We start from the raw sequence: 26,270 nt of genomic DNA on the forward strand, positions 1-26,270 counted from the left end.
CCAAGTTAAAGGAACAGATTATGGCTGCACCAGGGTGACAATTAGTCAAGGTGCTCCTCTCGATTCGGCCTTTTCTCATCCTACTGCGGCTTCTGTACAAGCATTTATGGCTAATCTTTCCGAGATTCAGTAACAAGCGTTGCATACTGATTTTTCATGTTACCGAGGCTCAGTTGTCTCGGATTATGCAGGCCCCTACTACGTACGCCTCTCGCATCGTCTAAGCCCTCTCTTCCCTCCACGCCTTCCGGTCTTGCTCCGCCTTAGCCTGAAGAACGTTCAGTGAGACTTTCTCCAACATCCGGTTGCATCCCTGACGCATATTTTCATGTTGTCTCGGGCATCAAACGTGTGCCGATACTCAAACTTACTACATGCCGTCTTGATGAGGGTACCCACTAAGCGCTAAATATTTTCAATTGATTGTTTTCTCTTATATTGCTTCGGTTTAAGTTTCAAAAACCAAACGATGTGTGTGGCGTAACAGACCGCCTGAGGCCACGTGAGGCGTACGAAAACTGCAGTATGGTCGCTGTTTTCTTCGTTTTAATTCACCGCAACTCTTGCAAGCCTGCCTGCTAGACTTGAAAGATAAGAAACGAAGAAGCAGCGATTATATCGCAGCTCTTGCATGCCCCAGGTGACATCAACTTGTCTGGTATGTCGCAGCCACCGCAGAGCTAGTGAAACCGAAACATGAAAAAAAAAGAATTACTATTCAGCCGGCGTAGGCGAATTCCACGTCGGGACTCGTATCGTATCGGGACTGCCTTATGCACCTTACCAAAATAAAACAAAACGCGTCGAAAAATTTTGTGTCTCTACTCCTGTAATAGCCCCTGAATGCGAGCTGCTGGCCCCTGATTTTAGTGTCCCTGAACGTTCCTATTACTTTTACATTAGCGAACGCTTACTTCCTCATTAGCGCACATGATGAGAGGTCTAACTGGTCTCTCCTCAAATACAAAAATATTTTTTCTAAACGAAATCGCATTGGCTCCCATACTGAAACCTTCACTTCTTTCCTCTTTTTTTTTTCATCCCCGATTTCGCCGCCGCGGTGGCTCAGCGGTTATGGTGCTCGGCTGCTGACCCGAAAGACGCGGGTTCGATACCGGCCGCGGCGGCTGGAATTTCTTTGGAGGAGAAATTCTAGAGGCCCGTGTACTGTGCGATGTCAGTGCACGTTAAAGAACCCCAGGTGGTCGAAATTTCCGGAGCCCTCCACTACGGCGTCTCTCATAGCCTTAGTCGCTTTGGGACGTTAAACCCCATAAACCCATAACTCATCCCCGATTTCAAAACAACTGGCTATTCTTAACTAAGTTTATTTTATTCCTTCTGCTTTCAGTTCTTGGCAACATCGCATCCTGCTGATTAGCCATCAAATGCGTCCCGACTTTTGGCCGATCCTGCGGTGTGGGTGTGAGCCATTGGACGCCTGAATAACTTCAGCATAAAAAACCCCCGGTAGCTGGCGCAGCTCTGCTGCTACCGACAAACCGTGCCCCTGGATCGCAGCCACTACCTTGTAAATGAAGCATTTCTGGCGGTAAGGAGCTTCCTCAACCCTCGTAGCTTCGTAGATCGGCCGCTGCCTCAGCCATTTTTCTCTGGTGTGGCTAATGCACGTGTTAGAACACCCGCCAACCTCTCTATCTTGCGACACCACTGCGCGTAATCACATGGATACCTGTATCAAATGTATACCCTTAAGTTAGTCGACAAAATCTGCGCCTTAATTCGGAGGTCATCTAGGTTACAGGTATACTCGCATAATGAATGTAGCGACAAAGTATGCTTTCGGGACCGAAAGGAAAATAAAATCTAGTGAGTGCGCTTGCAGTGCGTGGGTGACGCCAAGCATTAAGGCTCGTTTTTACAAACAAGACGAGATGTATAGTCTTGGTCAAAAGTCTTAAGGCCAAAGGCTTTTCGCTTCAGCCCGATAATAGAGCCATTAGGGCACTGTTAAAGACCGAAGAACCTTGAAATGCCAGCAGAAGGTTTCTTTTGGATGTAGAGTAGCTTCCTGCTTGACTTGTGTTTTGAATGACATCCATTTCGTTGCAGGTGAACGCTGTAGCCTTAGGACTTTTGGCCAAGACTACGTCATTTCAACGTCATGGCCTGAGTACGAGAAACACCTGTTGATGCTAGTTAGTACTTTGGCACGTTACCTTGCCGCTTGAGGGTCTCGTATGAGATAAGAGTGCTGAAAAAGTGCATTTGGAGTTTTGTAATTTGGAGCAAATGCATTCACGATTTTGTGCGTACGTTTCTGTTAGGGTGTAGGCGATGCGTCGGGCCAGCTAGTGAGCGCGCAAGTCGCAATGGTGCGTTGTATACATCAAGCGGACAGAACTTCGTCGAGAAGGTAGCTTTCAGAGCCTGCGCAAATGCTTCACCCACTTTTCTGCTCACACGCTTGCACGGAAACGTCTGCGGGACATGTCGGGTATCCACCGTTTCATTTCCTATCTGTTCAGACGAGACGTACAGTCGTGAGCAAAAGTGGAGAGATCGGCGCTTCGGCGGCGGGAGCAGTTGCGGGGCCGCCCCACGGCGCTGCTATCTCGCCGCGCTCGCTCGCTGCGAGAGTGCCTCGAGTGACGACAAACTTCCCCCTCGCTCTCGCGCAGGTGTTTATCACGACTGATAAATTCCTAGTGCGGATTTCGGCTACTCTGCTGGTGAACGGTCGCGTCGACGAGGAGTGTGAAAAGAAAAGTGTGTAGTTCCCGAAGGGAAAGTAGCCGAAATCCGCACTAGGAATTTATCAGTCGTGATAAACACCCGCGCGAGAGCGAGGGGGAAGTTTGTCGTCACTCGAGGCACTCTCGCAGCGAGCGAGCGCGGCGAGATAGCAGCGCCGTGGGGCGGCCCCGCAACTGCTCCCGCCGCCGAAGCGCCGATCTCTCCACTTTTGCTCACGACTGTACATAGCCTAGTAACCGAGGAATATCACAGCGTGAGAATGAAAACCTTAACTCGTGTCCCAACAAAACTTGTCGACGGGCTCTGTGGTTGATTTCAGAAAGTACAGTAAAGCGCACTGACAAGACAAACACCCAAGGGGAAGAAGCACACGGGACAAGTCTTGCCAGCGTGATTACTATACTTTGTAAACTGCTGTGTTGGATGGCTCGCAAAAAAAAGAAAAGGAAATGATCGAGCTCAGGGCTGCATGAGATGCTACCTTTTGTCAGGCGAATAAAACCTTATCTGGTCAGGGACAGCTGATTGCCCTTCATGCCAGCAAACGACGAGCAGACGTGCTCGCACTGTCACAAGGCCCGCGGAGCGCGTGATGCGCGCTGGCTACGGCGAGGGTGGTGTAGACGCTGATTTACGCAGTTTCGGCTAACCGCCAGCAACTCACTTCGTCGAGTACTATCGCGTTGCAAAGAAACGCGAACAACGCGGCGCCGACACGGTCCTCTGTTCGAATTTCTTTTCACTGTGCTGCGGTGATAGTAAAAAGACGCTGGAGTCGTCCATGGTACATTCCAGGGCGACTCTAGCGTCTTTTTCGCACCACCCAGGTAAAAGCGCGAGGAAAATAAATCCGAACCGCGGGGCGTGTAGGCGCCGCGTTGTTCGCGTTTCTTTCCATCCCGACAGTACTTGGTTGAAGCGTGTTGTAACTGCACACAAGTTCACAAGCTCAGTCGCGTGTTTTGACTGCCAGCGTCAGATAGGGTTGAAACGAGGATTCTTCGAGTAACATGATTTCAACACACGACGTCGAGGTGCAGCTACTGTGGCCGAAATGTCAGCTGCGTATCCCTCCATCATATGCCATCGGTCGTATGGGAAGCGTTGCTTTCGAACGGGAAATAAGTATAAGCGACTAAAACGTAGAACTACATATGCGATACATTCAGTGTCAGCAAACTTTTTCACTTGGCTAACAATGCCGGCCCCATGAGCGTGCAAGCATAGCGCTCTCTATACGCCCCCACATTGCTCCCCGCAGGCGCATGATCCTGGTTTGGCTGCTCCTGGCTTCGCTGGCGGTGGTGTTGGCGGTCGGCCTGTGGTTCTTTTCCTACGTCGAGAAGACCACGGTCAAGCGGCAACCGCGCTCCATTTCACCGTCGCCCATGGGCGTCTTCTCCTCGTGGGTGGCCATCTCCGGCGCCGTGCACTGCACGAACACACCCAGGTGAGGGCATATCTCCGTGCTCCTATGTCTGCTGCGGTATACAGGGCAATACGACTCTCGGGGGAGCGGGCGCGTTCACGAAGCCGGTGGCAACGCTTCGTATACATTAGAGCAGTTTGTGACTGGTAGCATCCATGGCTGGTCAGTTAGTAGGACCTAGTTAGATGATAACTAAGGCAGGTAATGTGACTGGCCTGCGCGTCCGTCAATCTGGACAGGTCAAGTAAATGTTAGCCAAGGAATCGGCTAATTACGAAGCTAAATTACCTAAGTAGCCGATTTTGGGACCGACGCTACATGAAGTACTGGCATCCTGTAATTGTTCGCATAATACGTAAGCAGTATTGCGACCAACAGCGTGCGAAGACATTAGAACAGTTGTGCAAATTTTTGCTGGTTCTGGTAGCGCACATCGACAAGTACTGACAGTAGGGTTGACGGGCACCAACTAGCTCAACAAAAGACAAGTTGTGTAAAACTTAGCAGTAGAATGGCAAAGCTGTCTGCACATTGTGGTACGCAAGGATTGGTACGCAAGTCATAGACTCCATACAGAACAATCGGCGACAGCGCGAATGGCGTTCGCCACGGCACAGTGCTCGCTTCGTAGGGTTAATAGCTGCCTGCTGACAGCATATTATGTCTCTGCACAACGTGCTTGCGAGATGGTTAAATGCCACTGAACGCTCGGTACAAGACGTAAGCACGCGGTTAACAGGGTCATCCTGATTGTTGTTTTGTCGACGATTAATCCAAGAGTGAACCAGCAAGCTTAGATTCAAGCAGTCATCCTACTTTTCTGACAGTCTAATGAGCATCACGTTTTTTCATTGTTGGCGGGCAGGCGCATCTTGGGGATGAACGGCACAATCGCAGACGTGACAGTGGCCACCATGCTGTGCCAGTGCGTGACGATGCCCCATAAATGCGGCCTCGGCGGTGGCTCGTTCGCCGTCTACTACAACCGCACCAACCAGTCGGCGGTCGCCTTCAACGCCCGCGAATGGGCGCCGCAGGCCGCGTGGACCAACATGTACTTGGCCAACAGCACGCTGTCGTCCTACGGTGAGCTTCGTATAGTAATGCAGTGCGGGTAGATGAGACTGACAGTGTGGAGAACACACTGCAGGGCTCGGTGGTGTTGCGTCCTTAAAAAACACGATACAACTGTTTTTTATTGCTCCCCCTCAAAAAGATGCCAAAATGCATGAACGTCCGCGCCTCCGCACCGGACAAGACAATCTGAGCAAATTTTGCAAATTCCCGTTGCAAAAGGTCGACAATATTGCGCAACAAAACATAGCAAACCTTTACAGTCGTGCGCATCATCGCGTTCAGGTAACAGCTTAATGCCGTCTTTGACACTTGATCTTATGACAGCACCGAATGACAGCTGCGGTCATGTTGATTGAGGCCTGACTGCAAGCGGCGTCTATGTAAGAAAATGGCTTCTTCGTCGTGTTTCGTTGTTCACCAGTTACGAATGGCCGCCTCGGCGCTGCGTCGTCATGCTGCTGTGGATGCAGGCTTTCTAGCGTGCGGGGTACCCGGCGAACTGATGGGCTACCGACGCATGCTGAACTACATCGGCACGAACGTGCCCTGGGCGGAACTGTTCAAGGACGCTGAAAGGCTGGCTCGTGACGGCTTTCCAGTCTCTCCGGAGCTCGCAAAAATGCTCAAGAAAAGCGAATCGCACATCATCTCGGACGACGTGCTCTGGTAACGTCCGCGTCGTAGTCAGAGCTCCACCCCCCCTCCCCCCCGGTTCTGTTCGCGCTTAGTTTGCCTGTTCCCCCGTGATTTATTTTAAGCGCTGAACTAGCACCCATTAATGTTTTGACTGTTAGGAATTACTCATAAAACAATCAAATAACGTTAAGTATTTATAATCGGCGTGCAATGACCTTATCGGCGTGGAATGACCTTAAGGTCGCCGCGCTAGGAGGGAGCGTAGTCTCATCGCCACAAGTACCGCAGTGCCGCTGGATCACTAGGAGCATCAAAGCAACACTTTCTGAACTTCAGTCGTTAAACATATGTGTTTTAAGAACAAAGCATTTTTCTTCATTTAGATGCATTACATCCAAAAAGATATTGAACTTGGATTTACTGTCAAGAATGCTACTCCGAGAAACATCAATATATAAATTAAGACTTTTTTCTTTACCTGCTTTTTTTTTCATTACCTGTTTTATGCATTACCTGCATAAAACAAGTCTAAGTAGAACATGTTTTTGGGTTAGTTGGTTCAATACTTCAGATGTGGTAGCTGCGCGAAAGCACACACACACGCACAAGACAGGGTACAACAAGTCTAAGCTAGCACAAAATTAGGGCATTTTGTAACCAGCGCACAAGCCCTAAAGGAGAGATTACTTCGCCCGTGATGGAGTAAAAAGAGTAAGTGAGAGGACAGCTGGGTCTTCCCGTACACTACGGCAGGCTTATGAAAGAAAATATATAATTTTTTCAAACAAATTTCCTTGAGTCTCTTCGTTCTCCTGAAGCAAAAGCGAAGCACTACAAAATCTCTCACGAGGAAGCGTCTCAAGCCAGTGTTACCACTGCCGACGGTATTCCTTTCCTCGCATCTCTGCGAGGAAAGGAATTCGTGCCATTCGTTTGCTATTTGGCTCCTTCCGCCATTGGTTACATGAGCACTGCTGCATGATCGCCAGTGGCTCGAACAGCAAGTCGGCAGCATGGAGGATAAAAATGAAGCACAATGAAATTAAAAGAATTGTTGCATTATGCCGCCAGAACCGCGTGGTCATCAAAGAAAAAAAATGTGCACAACAGCATAGCCCAACAGAACTGTGCATTATCCGCCGGTTTGCCTAGCATTAGCAATAGCGAAGTTGCTGGAAAGCAGCAAAAAACGAAACAAACTACTCGTAACGTAAAGTTCCCATCGATTTCAAACGTGAAAACACAAATTTGAAAAGGCAAAAAATAATAAAAAGACAATTCTGTCAGCTCGTTGACAAACTGTCTTCTTTTTGTCTCGCGTTTCTCTCAGTTGCCCTTGAAATCTCGGAAGCACTGTGCACAAGCAAGCCGCACAGCATGTTTTTTCCATGACGGCAAAGCGAGCGGTCCAGCGCAAATACATCGTGGTTCTTTATCTCAGCCAGATCCCGAACTTATCCGCTGGTTAGTCGACATATAAAAATTAGTAATTAAAACTGTGCGTTCTTCCCTCTACCAGCAACCTGTTCTGCAGCCAGAAACACAACAAAAACAGATCAACTCTGACCGTCAACGAAACTCTCCGCAACCCAGCGCTCGCCCGCACTCTTGCCATCATTGCTCGAGAAGGATTTGAGTCTTTCTATGGCGGTTCTGTCGGCAAGATGCTCGTCGATGACATACAACGTAAAGGTGAAAAACCAATCTATATACCTCTTCTTGAGTGTAATCTGTGGATCAATCAGTCCAACTTTATTTCACGTGTCTGGGGAAAACCACATGTTCTTAGTGCTAGTGCCAGGCATGAGCAGTATAAGCTTGCTTATTTGACAAAGCCATCGGCGATCTTTTATTCCGGAATTTCGCCGTTTACACCGCGAAAAATGTACCTGCGATACTACCTTTTGATTCATTTTGCGTGTCGATATTAGGTATCGTTGGCCAAAAATGAAAGTGTCGGAGTATCGGTATCGAAAATACATTTTCAGTGTATGGAGTATATTAACAATACTGAAAGCTTAAAATAAGAAGTGTGCCGCGATTTTTAGGCTGCTGCTTGTCAGACTTAGGGCCAGCGGTGCTTACTCAGCCGGTAGCGCATTGAAAAAAAAAAAGGGAAGAATTAGGAAGAGACGGTGTCAATGCCGTTGTCCCAGTCAGTCATCTATCTTCCTATATTCAGTGTTTGGCGGACAGATGACATATGTTGCTCTTCTGCACACTCAGCGACAGAACGGACAAGGAGACAGGCTCACCGTTGTGGTAGAAACAACACGGCTGCGGTGATTTCCATCAGAAATGGAGGATTTTCGCCGTCATGCTCAGGAGCTTACAGGACGTTTGTTGTTTACTTTGTGAGCACGATAAAGGTCACGGACCCTTCGGCACGCGGTCAAATAGGGTCATCACCGGCGGCGTCAAATGCATCATCTCACGCATTCCTTTCATTTCGAGAAGCAACGCTACAAAAAGCAGTAGTTTTCATGGTGTGCTAGTGAAACTCGAGGTCCTTAATTATACCTCGATGACCCTCAAATCCACGTGGTTATATAAGCTTCACTCTTATACGTTCATGAAATATCGGGGCACACTTAAGCTCCCCTTAAGGATATGACGCAATAACGTCTATCGGTCCCTTCAGCCGCCTGGGTTACTCTTTGCCGCCGCGGTGGCTCAGTTGTTATGGTGCTCGGCTGCTGACCCGAAAGACGCGGGTTCGATCCCGGCCGCGGCGGTTGAATTTCTTTGGAGGAGAAATTCTAGAGGCCCGTGTACTGTGCGATGTCAGTGCACGTTAAATAACCCCAGGTGGTCGAAATTTCCGGAGCCCTCCACTACGGCGTCTCTCATAGCCTTAGTCGCTTTGGGACGTGAAACCCCATAAACCAACCAACCAACCAACCTCTTTGCACATCACTTTGTAGACACGGACACTGTTCTGTGTTTTATTTTGTTGATGTGTTTATTTTATTATTTCTGTACTTAATTTTTGTTTCTCAAAATGCCTCCCTTTAACCAAGTCGAACAAACGTTTAAAAATCCATGATTTGACGTACGACAGAGACTGCGATGACGAAATTGTAATGCCGCTTCGAAATATAACACAACTGAAGAAGTCGGACCGTCCTCTGCGAGCTGAGAGTGCTGCAGTTTAGTAAATAACCACCTGACTCATACTGCATTGCATTCCCACATCATGAAGGCAATGAAGCAAAAGTTCTTCAATGGTCGAGGGTAGCACGCCCTGCTGGCGACTCAAGCGTCTGCGGTTCGAGTCCCTGCTCGGCCGATTTTCGTTTCAGTGCAGTTACTTTCTTCAGAGACATACGCAGTGGTGGTGAAATAACATCACGACCGTCTAGATCAATGAGATATTCTGTAGTGACGTCATCATTGTTGCACTGTCTGACCATTGTAGGGCGTTTTAATTACCCGCGCAACGTCGTGTGGTTCTGACGTCACGACCCTCTCAACCAATCCCGATTATATCGACACGCCAACTACGGCGGTTTCTCCGCTGAACGGGACCCTTAACGCAGTCGCGTTAAAAACTACCTTCGTAAAATAAACACAGAAACGTGCTCGTGTGCTCATGTATACAGAGGCTTTTTTCATTTCCTTCGCCTAAACCAGGCCTAAACCAGGAGAGGCCCTTTCGGACCGACAGTTTCAGGAAACGGTTTTGCGTACTACCGTTAAGTTAAAAATTGTCTCAACAACAGATATTCGCAAGGTATACTTTTCCTAATAAAAAAAAAAACTTTTAGCCCCTTTACCTTTGTTGCTTTCATTTTAGCTTTTAACGAAGAATGCTCAACTTCAAACGTCGGGTAAACATAGTGCTCCGGAAATAACTGTTCGGCTTTCTGAAGAGCACGGAGCTTGCACCTTTCAGCACAGAGCAAAGGCAACCGGTAATTACTGCAGTAACAATCAAAGAGCATCAGAAACAGTTTCAAGTTTATTTGTATGTAGACAAGGGCTCAGAGACCGGTTCGCATGAGGAGCATTAGCTATGAAAAAAATTAGAAGGCCACTTGAGCTCCGCCTTAAGAGTAATAATACGCGATAGCATTAATGGGTTAATGCACATATACGCGGAATTGGTAATTTTGATCTTTACATTCATATATCCCTGGGAGTCCTCATACCATTCCCGGCGCAGTGGTGCAAGCGGTTAAGCGATGCGCCACTGCCCTGCGATGGCATGTGCTGCCAGCGGTGGGGCATGTGCGACCCAGGTTGCTCTTCCCGAGCACCTGTCGTGACGTCAGACCACAACCCCCGCAGCTCTCCCTAAGGTCATGTTGCACACACGGCGATACCCTGCTTTACCTAGCAGAGTAGCTACCGCTTCAAAAGATTTTGCTAGGCTACTTATGGCAGTGATTGTTTCAACACCACCATGACTCCATTCAAATCCTGAAGTTTTAGCGAATCAGCTGCGCCGACAGAGGAGCTTAAAGAAATAGAAATCTGTGCGGTCGGATTCGTTTAAATCCTTTCGAATACAGTACGCTGTATCAAATACACTAAATTTTCCAGAAACCACGAAAAAAATTCTTAACTTAGCAAATCATATTACTAGCTTTATTAACGTTAGCGGTTTCAGTGGTGTATCCAAGTACCGACGACACAGTATCGAGTATCTGTAACGGAAATCAATACGTTGTCGATCCCGTCTATATATTCTTGTGTGGCAGGCGTCAAAGTCGGGCCACTTAGTCCCGACATTCGTGTAAAATTTGTGGACCAACCATGTGCCGCATAATGTTCCGTAGGATTCCATATGATTCAGGCTTCCTTGCAGCATAAACTTACTGGTTAAGTTAGAGCCTAGCTCGCGGCAGGAATTCGAACCGGCGACCTGTGTACCTTCAATTCTACGTCTTCACGAATCTTCCTATCAATATTGCGGCTCAACCGCTTGTCGCAGAGTGTTCCGGGTGGAGGCATACGATTTCGCGTTTTGTGCAGCATAAACTTCACTAGTCAAGTTAGAGTCTAGCTCACGGCCGTGATTCGAATCGGCGAATATTATGTGTATTAATTCTCGATATTCGATCGCTGCCTCAGCGTCGGCTCATTTTTTTTTTTAAGTACGGTGCCCAGCCCTGGCTAGTGCACGATGACAAGGAACATAAAGGAACGCCGCGGCGACCTACCTAGCACGGCGCGCCGTCTTCACCCATTCTCTTCGCTATCGTCGCGGCAACGCTTTCCGCATACCTTTACCATGTCCGCTTCTTCAATTTTCCTTGTCCGCGCCTAGCGTTCTCCCCGCCTTCTCATTGCCGTGGTCGCAGCGCCAGTTTATTCTCTCTTTCCTCTATACTGCCCTCTCCTTCCCAAACGCCGGATGTGAGTCAGGGGAACGCACGCCCCATCCGCTGGTACTCGCCGCGGCTTGTTTCTATCTGTTACCGCTGGCTCTGTACATAAACCAGTTCCTGGTTGTTGATATTGCAGTTGTTTAAATAACAATTATGTTAAGAACGCCAGGAAACGTTCCTATGATGCTGGCCCAGAGAGAAATTAAGAGTATAAAATACGCGGCCTAACTTTCCGACTTTGATGAAACAGGTTAACAAAAAATTGCGCCTCTCCCGTAACCGAGAGTAGAGTAAGCATGAAATGTTTACGGGCCTAACACAGGCTCCATTGCTCGGCTTAAGCAGCTGTGACGGTGGCGGCATTGGAATCCAGGACGATGCAGAAGCGTACGCGGGCACGACGATACGCAGGCCTGACAAGAATGTACAGGGTGGTCCACTCTAAGTGCGAACACAGCTCCGCGTGGCCGCGCTCCGCGGAGCGCCAGCGGATCCGGCGCGTTCGCGCATCGAAGCAAAGCCGCGCAGGCGCACAGGGGCCCGGGGCAGGAGCTTCGTGTCGTCTGCTACAGCGCTGCGCGCACCTCAAGCGAGGTGCAAGCGAGGTGCGCGCCAGCGCGGTAGCAGACGACACGAAGCTCCTCCCCCGGGCCCCTGTGCGCCTGCGCGGCTTTGCTTCGATGCGCGAAGCCCCTAAGAGATCACGTATGACAACGAAGTGTATCGTGGCATTTATGTGCTTTTCGCACGCGTTATTAGAAATCAGAAATTATAATTCCGTGCATTATCAAATGCACAGCTCGAGTGATATCTTGATGAACGTTGAGAAGACACTTGCAGCAGTTATTTTTTGTGACTCGTTTGGAGAGCAACCGGCGCTTGTATGCCGGTCCCGTAGGAGGGCTTAGAGAGTCTCGTTGAAACTCGTTAAATCTCGTACGGTGCCCGGATGTTCTCGTTTCAGAGCCCGAATGAGTAGAATTCAGCGCCCGGATGTTGGCTTTCGGTCTCGGCGTGACGTCACCACACTGCCGACAACGGGAGCTAAAAGCATTTCATGCTTAAAAATATAACTAGCGTAGAGGATGTCAGCTCATTGTCAGCGAAACCTTCAAGTCTACTCTCAACTGTCACGCCGTCGCCTTCACCATGCTGGAGCAGTTTCACTGTGACAGCTATTCAGGGAAGTTTCTCCAGAGTAAATGGCGTTACCGAAAACTTTGGCTGTTACCTGGTGCCCAGATGTGATGCCCAGGAGAATGTGCCCAGATGGAACACGAGTGTTAAAAAGGACGCGTGAACAGGAATGCTACCTAAAACGGCCAGCAATGCTCGCGTCTACATATGGTGGCTGTGGAAGATGAGAGAAGTCTTTGAGAAAGTCTGGGAAGTTTTTTCTTCGTCTGGAACCATAGCAAGCACGCATTCTTGGGCACTATTATGCTTAGTTGTGTCTCGCCTCGTTGTTGCTTATAGAATGCATACTTAAGAGCGCCGTGGCCTTGCGGTAAAGCACCCGCCTCGGCTTCGGGAGGCGGTGGGTTCGAATCTCACTGCCGGCCGGGTACCCACCGGTTTTTTCAAAATGGGTGCAAGCCATTCCCCTGCCTGGTGCTCGGCTTCTCAGGGTGTATGGCTTGAGAAAGGAGCCCGCGCCTTCAAATCCCAACACTGTGTGAGCGTGAGAAAGGGCCACAAGTTGGGCTTCTACCGCACGAGACGGATTTAGGGTTGCTTGACGGCGGAACTTATCTCTGATCCGTCAAGGCAACTGTGGTCTAAGACCCCTTTCCCAAGCATCTCACCCCAGAAGAGTCGAGCGCCAAGCCAGGGGAAATCTAGTGCCCATTAAAGAAACGGGTGGGTACTCGGCGGCACTGGGGATCGAACCCAGTACTTCCCGAATGCAAGGCGGATGCTCTACCACAAGGCCACCGCTTCGGTGGCCGTGACTCCCGAGGCGTCGGACCGGCTGCATACTGCCGCCCCTACCCCAAAGAAAAAAAGAAAAAAAAAACACTGTACTGTGCTGTGAGATGTGGCGCCAGCTGCTCAGGGACCGAATTCCCGAAAGCGTTCACGTGCGACAACGCCTTCGTATCGTCGGCCGTAGTGATCGGCCAGATTCGTTGGACATACGCCAACAGCGACGTGTATTCTGCCCGCGATTAGATGCAGCCATCTGTACCCGTCACAGCCATGTAGGGTATTTCTGAAGCAAGGCGTTGATGGGGAGATGGGGATATAATGGCTTACGTGGTATTGCGTGATGTAGGGTTGGTTATCAGAAAATAGGGCGCCCTGTATATGGGGAAAATCAGGGCGAGAAGGCAAGTCCAGCTTCTTGTCGCGTTCGTATTGTATTGATAACCTGCAGGTCATCAGAGCCTTTATCGCGCACAAAAAAGTCTGAAAACGGCCTTGTTTTTATAACGATGAGTGCCTCATCGTTCCCTTATGTCCAGTCTTTGGTGAGACATCCTGGGCTTTTATTTTTTTTCTCATATGAAAGCCCGACGTATGCATTTCCCATGTGTGTGTAGAGTTCGGTATGTTTGCTTTCATATGCTTCTACAAGGGCGTACGGCGCGGACACGCGAGATGTTGATTCGCAGCCACCAGGTTTGGTATTTAACCGGAGAAAGTGCCCGCCAGCTCGAGGTGGAGTCTTGGAGTTAGCAAGCATTGTTCTTCCCAGGTGGCATGATTACCCTCCCAGACCTGACCGCTTACACCGTGGCGGTGGAGCCCGCTTTACGGCGCGTGCTACGCGACAAGGTCTCAGTGCTGGCTCCACCACCGCCTGCAGGCGGCATCCTGACAGAATTCATGATCGCCATCATGGACAGCTACCGCAACCCCTCTGCGCCAGCAGAGAATAGTCTGGTCGACGACGACACCACAATCCACCGGCTTATCGAGGCTTCCAAATTTGCTTTCGCCATGCGTATGGAAATGGGAGACCCGAACCACATCGACATCACCGCCGTAAGCCCACACTATAAATAACTATAAATGCTGCAGGATTTATGCCCGGGCCACAGGGGCCAATTTAATGCCAATAAGTGGTTAATGTTTTAATTTAAATTTGTGCCACACGCACAAATTCAATGGCATAGCCTTGCTGCCATTCGCAACCTATGCAGCAACTCGTTCGCTCGAGAAATGCCTATTCTCGTTCCTATTCCTCGTGAAGGAAAGCATGCGAATCCGTTAGAAACAGCGTCCCATCAAGCAGCACAACCTTCAGTCAGATGAAGCATCGTAGTATACACTTTCGTTTCGAACAGAACCATTTTTGCCGGCGGTTATGACTGGCTCTCGGCTTGTGTGCTGACACGCGAGTTAACGGCCATTTTTTTTCGACTTGTCATGCAAGAACAACCGCATTTATTTGGAAGGCTACTTTGATATCACTTAGCCGCCACTAACAAGATTTTACGTTTTTGAGCACTGTTTATAACCAGGTAAAATTTTCGAGTGGCATGCAGATGTTGTCATCATGACGTACAGTCATGGACAACAAAGCGGGCTGCAGATTCGCAGAAAAAAAAATTATTTCGGAGCGGCTAGGTACAACAAGTCAACGAAAAGAAAATAAGCGTGAGGAGACACGCGTGTTCAATCTGGTATAAGAATACCATCTGGCTGGCTGGCAAGGCAACGCAGTAATTTTTTTTTCCGCGAATCTGTACCCCTAAAACTTCTGTCCATGACTGCACGTATAACGACAATGAAATTGGACGTGTAGCACCAACCCCCAAAATGATGAGATTAACACGTTTTAGCAAACATTCACCGTCACTTCGTATGCCCGCGTGGCACAGGTATAGTAGATCATTGGGGACTAACTGCGCTGCCGCAACCACTAGTCCCTCAGAAGGCAATCATTGCTTCATTTTGCTATTAACTGCAAATAGATATCAACCGCAGTTCTTCGCGAGGACTAAGCAGGTCAGTTAGCCCCATTTCATCCAATTTCAGATCAAAGCGCATGCATGCATAGGGTACTGTACGTACGCACGTCAGCAGCCCTCAAATTTTCTTGCTCATTACCTCATTGTGCTTTCGTTACCCCCTGCTCTCGTCAGGCGTTGCGCAACCTCTCTTCCCCGTCGTTCCTGTCCGAAGTGCGGTCCAAGATAAAGTACTCCCCGTACTCGAGTCGCAGCTACTACGGCCTGCGCTACCAGGGCAGAGAGACCAAGGGCTCGAGCCAGTTCGTCATGCTCATGCCAAACGGCGACGCTGTTGCTTTGATGAGCACGCTCAACAAGGAGTGAGTAGACTACAAGCACGCAGCACCTGTTTCGGATTCACTCACCGCTCCTCTTGCGAATGACTACACCACCACTTTCAGTGCTGGACAGTCTGATTGCGGCACCGCTCATATTCAATGAATTGACGAGGATGACTTTGCGTCGGCGGCCTTATGCATACGCAACAACGCCGACAGGCAACGCATTGCAGAGAACGCTGGGAGGTTAACTAGAGAATTCTGATTGGCTACATTGCCCTGGGGGAAGGGAAAGAAGGCTGTGAAGGGGAAAGAGGAAAGGACCTAGTAATTATAAAGGGCGTCAGTGAAGGACCTTTCCATTCGCGTGTCCTTTGAAAACCGAGCACCGGATCGCGAGAAGGTCGCGCCCATTGTAAAATAGCGCTGGGTGCCCACCGGAGCATGAACACATTTCCTCAAGAGTATGAGGCGGATGCGGTACCACTGGGCGTCCGCAGCGCTGGCTGCTTCTCATAGCGTTTACGGTCGCAGAGAAGCCATGTACTACGCGAGTCGGCTGTGACTGAGAACGTGCAGAGGCGCATGCGCATTGAAACCAAAAGCGGACTTCAGCGCGCCATGGCTGCTGTAAACATACCAAGCGGAAACCGCCGTCAGAGTAAATCTTCTTATGGCGAGTTTCTGCCGCGTCTTCGTGGCTGCGCGTTACTGTCTGCTCTGTTTACGGGCCTACAGCCCTTAAATACCAAGGATTTTGCCACGAAAGAGAGAGTTTGAGTAGCTTTTATATTATATGTTGTCACACGTTGCATTTTATATTATTTTTAGTTTCCATCTTTCACCAGTAGCAACCTTGCCTAATCCCGTATACCGCATTTTACTGTATTCAAGTAGGTCTTCGCGTAAAACATGACATTTCCTGATTACCACACCCCGAGAGAGAATTAGGAAATTTTCTGCCTCAAACTGCGCTTCTTACATGTTTTGCCTCTGGAAGCAGCTGAACTAAAATGCCGTAGAGAAACAGCAACCAGAGACCAGTTTTAGAGAGGCCTCCACCATTAACTTTTGGTGATATACCCTTATTTGCCTCCCTCCTGTAATCCCCTTTCAGCCTGTTACAAAAGGAGAGGCCTTTCTGCAGAGTAGTTCGAAGAGCGTCCGGTAAAAGCCGGAAGAAAAAATGCTGGTTGGCATCTTGAACGAAATGGTACCCTCCCTTGTCTGGTCTCGTGCAATGCTGTTGTGCGTCTGCAAATTGGCACTGAGACAGTGATCTTTTTTTTGTCTGTAGTTGAAGCCTAGCTTAATAGGTTCTTTTCTCGGAATCCAAGATCTTTTTTCCCCAACAAAGCGACTGTTTGTAGTTAATTTCCTAGCTTGCAAAAATAATTAAAACACTACCGCTAAAAAGTTTCAAGAAAAAACTGCCTTCTATGCTGCTGTGTTGTGTTGAGTTGGGTTTTATGGCACTAAGCAGCTAAGGGTACCAGACGCCAAAACTACTATGCTATTGTAACGAAAGAGTTGCGCCCTATTTTAACTCTGAACTTTGAAAAAACAGAAAACGCTACAATAAAATGAACGGCCCTGATTTTACGGAATGCTAAAACATTAATCCGCCAGGTTTTCACCGTGTGCAGCGGCGCGTACGCGCATTTGGGTCACCAGTAAATCGAAAAGTTAACCATAATTCGCTAAACGGTATGCTATAGAACCCTGCAAATAATAAATGGCGGGGGCCAGCGCGTTTGCACTGCCGCGGCCCTACTCAAAGTGACGCTCAGCAGAAGCCTCTTGAACCACATACAGGTGGCGCACTGAAACCTTTCACGCGGACGTCTTTTCAGGTTTGGTGCGTTGGCCTTGTCGCAGTCGACGGGAATATTGCTGAACAACCAGATGGACGACTTCGCGACACCGGGCACTCGTAATGCGTACGGCATGCTGCCCAGCCCCACCAACTACATCCGGCCCAGAAAGAGGCCCACGTCATCCATGTCACCGCTCGTCGTCACCGACTCCGACGGGAGTGTCATAATGGTTGCGTCCGCCAGCGGCGCTTTCAGCATCTGCACTGGCTTGACCCAGGTGCGATGCTCTTTCCTTGCTGCGTACGGCAAGAAGGAATCATATGCATAGTGCATTGATCAGGGCTCAAATTAAAGCGCGAGAGCGCTTCATTCCTTTAAGCTCTGACAGTTTACCGGGACACTGCAGGCGCCGCCACTACGGCGGGCGCAGCGATAGTTGTGAGTCGCTACCTCGATCTTGTAGCTGCATCGTTCGAAAAGCGAGAGCGCAGTCTGTTCACAATGGGAGCCCCGAGAGCAACTACCGATACCTATCCATATGTGCCCTGCATAGTACGGCATGGTGACCGCGGTTAGGCCGTGTTGCGGAAGCGTTCCTGGTTGGTTGGTTTACGGGGTTTAACGTCCCAAAGCGACTAAGGTTATGAGAGACGCCGTAGTGGAGGGCTCCGGAAATTTCGACCACCTGGGGTTCTTTAACGTGCACTGACATCGCACAGTACACGGGCTTCTAGAATTTCTCCTCCAAAGAAATTCGACTGCCGCGGCCAGGATCGAACCCGCGTCTTTCGGGTCAGCAGCCGAGCACCATAACCACTGAGCGTTCCGCTGACTACATACATATACGAGAAGACATATGGAGCCGTCTGTTTTTCAAGCAAGCTTACGAACGTATTGATGAAATATGGCAGATAGTATGCTTCCGTAAGCGGTTCCAGTTGCTACTCGAGTAAACACCCTGATGCCCGCTTATTTCCGTCCGGGAAAGAGGGATGCCGGGGTGAATGGCGTACAGCTTGCGAGTAGGCGTCATATGATCATCAAAATTTCAAAGGCATCCTTTTTTTTTCTCCTTACTGCAGCCTACTCCCTTTATTTTTTTTTGTTCGCTGAACCACACCAGACAGTACACCATATATGCATATTTCTGCTCGAATAAAAATTTTTCTTTAACTGCGAAGTTTCTGAGAAAGCTGTATATCTTTCCTTTGTAGCCGTATGGCTGCACTTGGGTGGATGTCAACGAGTAATTACTCCCTTATGTATATTTCTGCTGAGGTTATGGATAAATGCCCAAAATAAAACGAGCGCCCATGTATCGCCGTTGTATATGAAGAAAAACCAATTTCGTTAAGTTGAAATATTAATAGTAATGCATAGGCACCGCAAATCAGGACATGGAACAAACATATGTAAATGTGCCAGAAAATATCGACGAGAATACAAGTATCTACAGCGATTACGGTAGTATGAATGTGCAACAGCAAACGCAATCTGCTACACTCATACAGGGACACACCGACCAGAGTCCTCGACAGGAAGAGTAAAACAATGGCAATCAGGAAAGGTGTCACGCAAAGTGACACAATCTCAGCGCAGGAATTCGTCGCATATTTAATAAATATATCCTGTGGGTTAGAATGGAAACCCTATTATAGGTATCCGAGTTAACAAGGAACGTGGGGAATGAACCTGGCTGATGGTGGTGGCGATGACGATTATGATTTATTCTCGGGTTTTGTGTCAACGTAATTCACCTTGTATCGCCTTCGCCTTTTTCGCCGCATGTCCGTTGGCCCTGGGGAAAAATGTAGGTGACACGCCCTTTTAATAATCAAGTATAATTGGCTTATCGTATGCTGGCAAGCTTAAAGACCGGATTTCTTCGGCAACAGAATGTGTTATTTTAGCGAAAAGGAACAACTGTTATCTCTAATATTCGACCGGCTCTATGCGTTAGGTTCAAGCTCTGAAAGTATGAATCGCAGCGCACAAGAGGTGCCATTAATTAGTTCCAGGTGTACCAATTGATGCCCAAACGCTCCTGTACCTAAATGTCCTTGCTGTGCAAAGTTATTTTACCTGTCCTTGTTTTTGACGCTGCCTCTGTCTTTTAGAGCTTTATTAGCGAAACGTTTTTTTTCCCCCTCAGCATGAGCAGGATTTTGGAACCTCAAGGGACTGCTTGCTAATGACGAACCGAAAGGTCTTCCTAAAAGAACGCTTCGGAGTTGCTTTCCCCAAACAGAATGCTTCTGCGATTATGGCGCTGCCGGCTGTTGTGACAATGACGAAAATGGCTGACCCACAGCTGCTGGAGCAGTGCAGATACAAGTGGACAGTGTTGGCGACTGCTTTGTGCAGCTGGTCATGCGAGCGTTATGGATGAACCACACTATTAAAGAAGCCATCGATGCACCACGGGTGCACCACCAGATGTACCCTTCCGCAGTGCAAGCCGAGAAGTCAATCGACCTTGTAAGTATTTTGGCAGCGCTTTGACAAAATCATGCTAAGTGAGCGGGGCTTTAAGCTAACTTCTATGACTGTCAGATAAGCGCATTGTTTGCCCGCGGATAACGATTACATAATCCTGTAGGCTTACAGTCCAGTACAACTGAAGAATGTGAGATGCGTGGGATTTCACGTCCCGAGACAACACATGGCCTATGAGGTACGCCGTAGTCGAGGGCTTCACACTAATTAAGACCACCTGGGGTTTTTTTAGCGTGCGCTGAGATCGCACAGCACACACAAGTGTTTTTCATTTCGCGTCCAAAGAAATGCGGCCAACGCGGCCGAGACTATGACGTCGCGGCCACGCGTCCTCCGCTCTCTAGCATGGCTTAGCAGGCGGCTAGCAGAAGCACAATTCACCGCGACGTCATGACAATCGGTCGACGCCGCAGGTTTGATCATCTTCTTTGAAGGGCATTTGCTGCTCTGTTCTTGAGCTGTGACCGACTATAGTAAACCTCGTGCAGCGGGGTGCGTTAAAAAAAAGAAGTGAACTTGTTCTGTGAAACAGTGTTCACGCATTCAAGGACTCAGGGAAGCTACGTGGGCACTGCATTGTCCCTTCGCACAACCCACGCGTCGCGAGAGTTTAAGCCGCATTTGGCGGATCGCGTCTGTGCACCGCCACGCCTCTAGCAATCGTCTTAGTGTAACGTGCAACGGCGAGAACCAAAGGCGCGCCCTCGGAGCGTCGGACAGTTCCCGTGCCTTCCAACGTGGCTCGAGCTAGCTCAGGCAGCCGTCCATTTGCAGCGAGATGAAAGAGGTACACCACTACCAAATTTAAACTTCCGTTCTTTTTTTCTGCACAGAATTATGGAATTGTTTTTAACGGAACGTGAAATGTAATACTCGAACACGCCATAGGTTCATTCCTCTTTATCTTGATGATTGATAACGTTAAAAGAAGAATGTCTTGATGCGTTTCTTTCCTACGAAGGCGTCCTAGCGACTGCGCCCGCTGGCTACAGGTTGCGCAGCTTCCATCCGGCCGCGCCGCTGCGCTGTTGGCTCTTGTTTTCAGAGTCATGCGCATGTGGTAAAGGTCACTGTCAGCCTGGTGAAAGACAAAAGCGTTTCTTGTGGGTTGACTGCGCGCTTGCAACGTAACAAAGCGAAGGCTAAACGGTCCAGAGATGCGCTAAGCGGCCTGTCCGAGTTCCCTGAGATATGCTGTAAACAGATGCACTAAGCTATCCAACTTTGGTCCCAATGAAAAGTCCGCGCGTTGCATGCGCTGATCAAATTCATTACGCATCCGGTGTTGCTACACGGCCAATTTAATCGCGATCGAGCCCGATCCTGCTCGACCCCAAGCCAGTCTTTGAAATCGCGGCCGGGGCTGCTATCCTCGTCGTCGGGAAACAGTGCAGAGCAAAAAAAAAAGCATGGTCGATTTCCGTAGTTCGGTCAAATGCGAATTAGGTGCGCTATCAGTTCTGTTTTTCACTCCGGTTCCGGGGTTCACATCCAGTGTTCAGGGATGGCAGTTGTTCGGATAGCGATAACGTGCTAATGTACATTTATACGGAATTGTTCATTCTCTCCATTCAAAGATCCCTAGGAGTCTTCCTACCACTCCTGGCGCAGTGGTGCAAGCAGTGTGCCACTGCCCTTCTATGGCAGGTGCTGCCATCGGTGGGACTTTGGTTACTTGCGTTGGATTGTGATCCAGATTGCTCTTCCCGAGCAGCCTCTCACGATTAATTGAGCTGCCGCCTGACATGGTGGGCAGGCTGATCACCTGCCCGCCACTATATACAGAGGGCAAAATGCATGTCTAGAACGGCCGAACTGCGTGCTCAGAGCCGCTCAGACCTACGTGCGCGACGTCTCGCGATATAACGCCTGGTTCGAGACGACGGAGTGTGGGCATGCGTGGCCAAACTGATAGCGCTGCCTGTCTTTTCGGGGCTCGCAGGCGGCCGCGGCTTTACCTCCTGCTTTTGTCGTTAGTAGCGCTGATTTGCGCTACCGTCTGCGAAAGGACATGCGCGGCAGAGCGCACACCACTGGCTTTTTTTTTTACTTTCTTTTTCTGCGACGAGAGCCACCTCACCTGAGGCCCCAGTATGCTTTCAATAATCACATGTCTATTTTGGCATTTGCCGAAGACCGCAAAATGCCAAACCTCGCTTCCTTATCTAAGGCTCGTAGCCGCGATGACGATGGAGTACACCGGCGCGTATGAGATGCGCTGAATTGCTCTTCGCCAGAGCTTTGCAAGTGCGCAAAAAGAAAAAAAAAGAAGCCAGTGGTGTGCGCTCTGCCGCGTATGTTCTTTCGCAGACGGTAGCGCAAATCAGCGCTACAAACGACAAAAGCAGGAGATAAAGCCGCGGCCGCCTGCAAGCCCCGAAAAGACCGGCAGCGCTATCAGTTTGGCCACGCATGCCCACATTCCGTCGTCTCGAACCAGGCGTTATATCGCTAGACGTCGCGCACGTAGCTGCGAGCGGCCGGGAGCACGCAGTTCGGCCGTTCTAGACATGCATTTTGCCCTCTGTACATGGGCAGGTTGCCCACCACTTGGTGGGCAGGTGAGCAACCTGCCACAAAGCAGGCTTTAGACAGACAGACAGAGACAGACAACGGCTAAATGCTCGGGCTAAGTGCTAGAGCACTAAAAACTTTTAGGCGATCCTCGATGGATCGTTTTAATGCGTTAGCAGCCAAACCTTCGTTATATCCGATATAGTACACTTATACTCGATATATCCCAGGTAACCAGTTGTGGGCCGCATACCACGCGACCCACACCTAAATCAAGCACAAATTAATGAAAACATTTGTTTGTCTACCAGTCAGTAGATACACTAAATAAATTTGAAGCTTTTGTGACCTATGTGTATTCGGGAAAGGCTTTCAGAAAACAGATTAAGGAAATTTTGTTGACACAAAACATTTGTTTCCACGATTAGAGTGATTCATTGGTGTTTATGGTTTACAGGGGTTTAACGTCTCAAAGAAACTCAGGCTATGAGGGACGCCGTAGTGAAGGGCTCCGGAAATTTCGACCACCTGGGGTTCCTTAAGGTGCACTGACATCGCACAGCACACGGGCCTCTAGAATTTCGCCTTCATCGAAATTCGGCCGCCGCGACCGCGGGATCGAGATCACGCCTTTCGGGTCAGCAGTCGAGCACCGTAACCACTGAGCCACCGCAGCGAGTCTCATTCGTGTTTAGATTTGTTGAAATCTAATTAACGCCATTAGTCTTTCACCAGATTTCTTTTTGCTTTTGACGTTTGCGTCTGTTCTAGCCCTTGTTAATCTGTTTTCTTATGCTCTATGAGCTGTCTATTGTTCACTTTCTTTGATTTTACATCGTTATTAACACGTATGCAAATTGTTTTACATATGCCAAGTTCTTGCATTTCGAACTTCAGTAATATGTGCTTATTTTTCTTTTGATCTTGGCTTTGTGTGCACATCTGTGTACTTACTACATAGGTTGCTATTTTTTATTATTTTTGTGTGTAATAGATGCTTACTTTGAACTAATGAAATGTGTAGTTAGTACTGTCGAATTGTACACGAGGTGGCTGCGACTTCCGTCAGGCATGCACGTGCCTTTAGTCCCAGCCGCTCCGCCTACCTCCGTGACGAAGAAAATAAACTGATGATGATGATGATGATGCTAAATTTTTCGGCCCAAGGGCATCTAAGGCCAAAGAGCTCCACACACAAGGTTTTGGGTCGGCTCACGCTAAAATATGGCACATGTCAAAATCAACACCATGTGTATAGGGCCTACGAGTAGTCAGCATGTTCATGATTATGGTTAGTCAAGAGGATGCGTAAGTCAGGTGGAATGGCCTGAAGTGGCGTATAGCGTCTAAAAGATGTGGTAAGAGGTGTTATACATAAAAGACGAAGCCAGGTAGCCTAAACCTCAGTCCTTGCTTGAGCAAGAAGGGCGAAGCATCTGGCAGCTACGGCTAAGCTCAGCCTTCTCCTCAGCAATGAGAAGGGGCTGCAGGTTACTTTGAATAAGAGATACCTTGCAAAAAGCCTACACGTCTTAAAAAATTGAAAACCCTATCCAATGAAAACATGCGGTCATCGCCTAAAATTAAGGAAGGGTGCATTGGTTGTCTAAATGTGTATATTTCTGGGAAATGTCTGTCTCCAATCTCGGGCACATGAGTAATATGTGGACAACTGAGATGTGCCCTCCACATCAGCGTAGTACTGCTTTCGCAATAAAAAGTGTTCAAACTGTAAACACACCAATTTCGTTACATCCGAGGTCCAGAAACGAAAGGTGGCATCCGAATTGGCATACTAGGGTTCGTTACATCCAAAGTGGCATACTTAGGTTCGGTATACCGGAGGTGGCAAACTAAGGTTCGTTATATACGAGGATAACTAACGAAAGATCGTTATATCTAAGGTGGTATATTAAATTCCCTTATATCCGAGGTAGTATACTAAGCTAGTATAGGTAGTATACTAAGTTTGTTCCCAGCCCGATAGGAAGGTTGGCACTTGCCACTGGCTTCTAACAGACGGCACTCGCCATTTTGGCCTGCACTGACCCTTGTAATGCTAACGTGTTAATATTTACTCACTGCAGCTCCAACTGCGTTAAAGCTCTACACTACGCGCCTGCTTGAGAAGTAGTAAAAAAATGCAGCGCCCACGGGCACTGGCGGGCGGTGGGTTGTTTTACGTGCTTTTGTGTTTAAAACTGCTGCACGCATTTTTATCATGTCTTTATTACAAAGACGCTAGTATGACATTTGTATAGCTGCGTGCACATGGAGCACCATCTGGTATTTAGAAGGCCGACTCGTTGAACGGGAACGAATGAGAACGTGTAGCTAGTGTAGCAGTGCTGCATATCGAACGCGCTCGGAACTTCAACCGGGATCGGTCTCGATTGGAGTCTGATCTAAATTGCCGCCTGGCAGCGGTATTATCTTTTCTCCTAGGATTGCGTTTCCATGCTCTATCTTGAACGAGACTTCGTAAGCGCAGCATGGTTAAGATAGAAAATCAGATCGATCGTCAACTCTTACTTTCTCAGTTCCAAAGAATCGCCCCCAAAGAAACGCAAAAGAAAGGGCGAGAAGGGAATTCGCGTCTGCTGTTCCATGACTTTGTACAGCAGACAGCTAATAATGAGCCGGGGATACCAAGGAATAGCTAGGAGAATGGTGCAGACCGTAAACATTCCACAAGACACATGGAAGAGGTACAGTCGCGAGCAAAAAATATTAGCACAGATCACTGGCGATTAGAATTTGTATATCTCACCACGCGGCGCTGCGGTAGGCAGACCTGCTTAACGGGCCGCTTCCATGTTTGCAGCCTAGGGGGGACGGCAGGAAGTAAGCTTTATCAAGCGTGCACCGCCCGAGCGTTGAAGTGCCGACCCTACGTGATTGTGCTTGTGGCATTTATTTTGGCTCGGTTATCATGAGCAAAGATTGCTTCTTTTTATTACTGTTTTTTTATGTCCGCGATGGTTTGTCAAAAGGAACTTGGGGGGGGGGGGGGGGAACAATAGATGATAGCGCTGCTTTTAGCCAGTAATTTTGATGTCCGTGGCAGTCCACTGAACCCCCCTAATACTGTAGAATGGGAACGGCCCGGCACTCTCGTTATCAGCCTCTTCGAAACCCGCAGCGCCACGCGTTGTCATTCCGGCACTCTGGTGTTCCGTCGTGTGTGCTAATCTTTTTTACCCGCGACTGTACTTTATGGGGAATTAATTTTTTCTCCCCTCTCTCACACCACCCTACATTTGTGTGGGACAGAAGTGATCTACGATCTTGCAGTATTCGAAATGTGGTCGCGCCAGAATAAAAGAAAAAGAACGAAAAGCTTTTTCAAAACCGTTAAAATCCTGCCGATGCCAGCAGGCACAAGGGAGATCACTGACGCGAGATAAAGGGGGTACGTACGCGTAAAAGATCGAAGTGCCCCGGCCTACAAGCCATTTTTGTGCGCAAATATATCAGTTTGCCTCTGCAGCGCTTCCAATAAAGACAATAAACCCAGAATTCGTTAAGATACGCTTCGCCTCGTTGTGCTTTGCCCCAAACATATAGCGCCACTGACCTTCAGTAAAACGAGGATAATAAGCTAAACACGCTAGCTAGTGCCTCACAGGTGCATGTGTTGTTGTCACGCTAACTACCTATACATGTTCCGCCTCACAAAACACACCGACTACTCGTATACGCATTCCGTTTTCAAAGCTGACAGTTCCCCCATAAGAGTGGGCACGCGGCATTCAGGCGAAGCCGGATTAACAATCAGAGTCATGCTCAGCGTTCTTGTAGGAGTGTGGCCCCCTTACAGAGAGGTCATCTCGCTTACGCTTACGTCTGCCGTGCAGGACATCCTCCACGGCCTGCTGGCTCGTGGGCACCATGTTGTATTCTTCGAATGGTACGGCGAAGCCATCGCCATCTTGCGGAGACCCAACGACACCCGTATTTATGGCGCGTACGATTCTCGCGCTCTACTCACCGGCGGCATGGACGGCGACTGA

The 26,270-nt window shown here is 48.8% G+C and overlaps 1 protein-coding gene across 1 annotated transcript; it reads left to right on the forward strand.

Moving 5' to 3' along the window:
- The first annotated feature begins 1,535 nt into the window (after positions 1-1,535).
- LOC149352530 (glutathione hydrolase 1 proenzyme-like) lies at positions 1,536-26,270 on the forward strand. Its single transcript, XM_089577192.1, has 10 exons — positions 1,536-1,552; positions 3,980-4,168; positions 5,013-5,233; positions 5,695-5,890; positions 7,380-7,552; positions 13,892-14,181; positions 15,285-15,472; positions 17,284-17,524; positions 19,612-19,725; positions 26,115-26,270. The coding sequence occupies exons 1-10, from the start codon at positions 1,536-1,538 to the stop codon at positions 26,268-26,270; spliced, it is 1,785 nt and encodes a 594-aa protein (XP_089433318.1).

The sequence above is a fragment of the Amblyomma mixtum genome, chromosome 3 (genome assembly GCF_055824585.1).
Source record: "Amblyomma mixtum isolate Tamu chromosome 3, ASM5582458v1, whole genome shotgun sequence".
Taxonomy (NCBI): Eukaryota; Metazoa; Arthropoda; class Arachnida; order Ixodida; family Ixodidae; genus Amblyomma; species Amblyomma mixtum.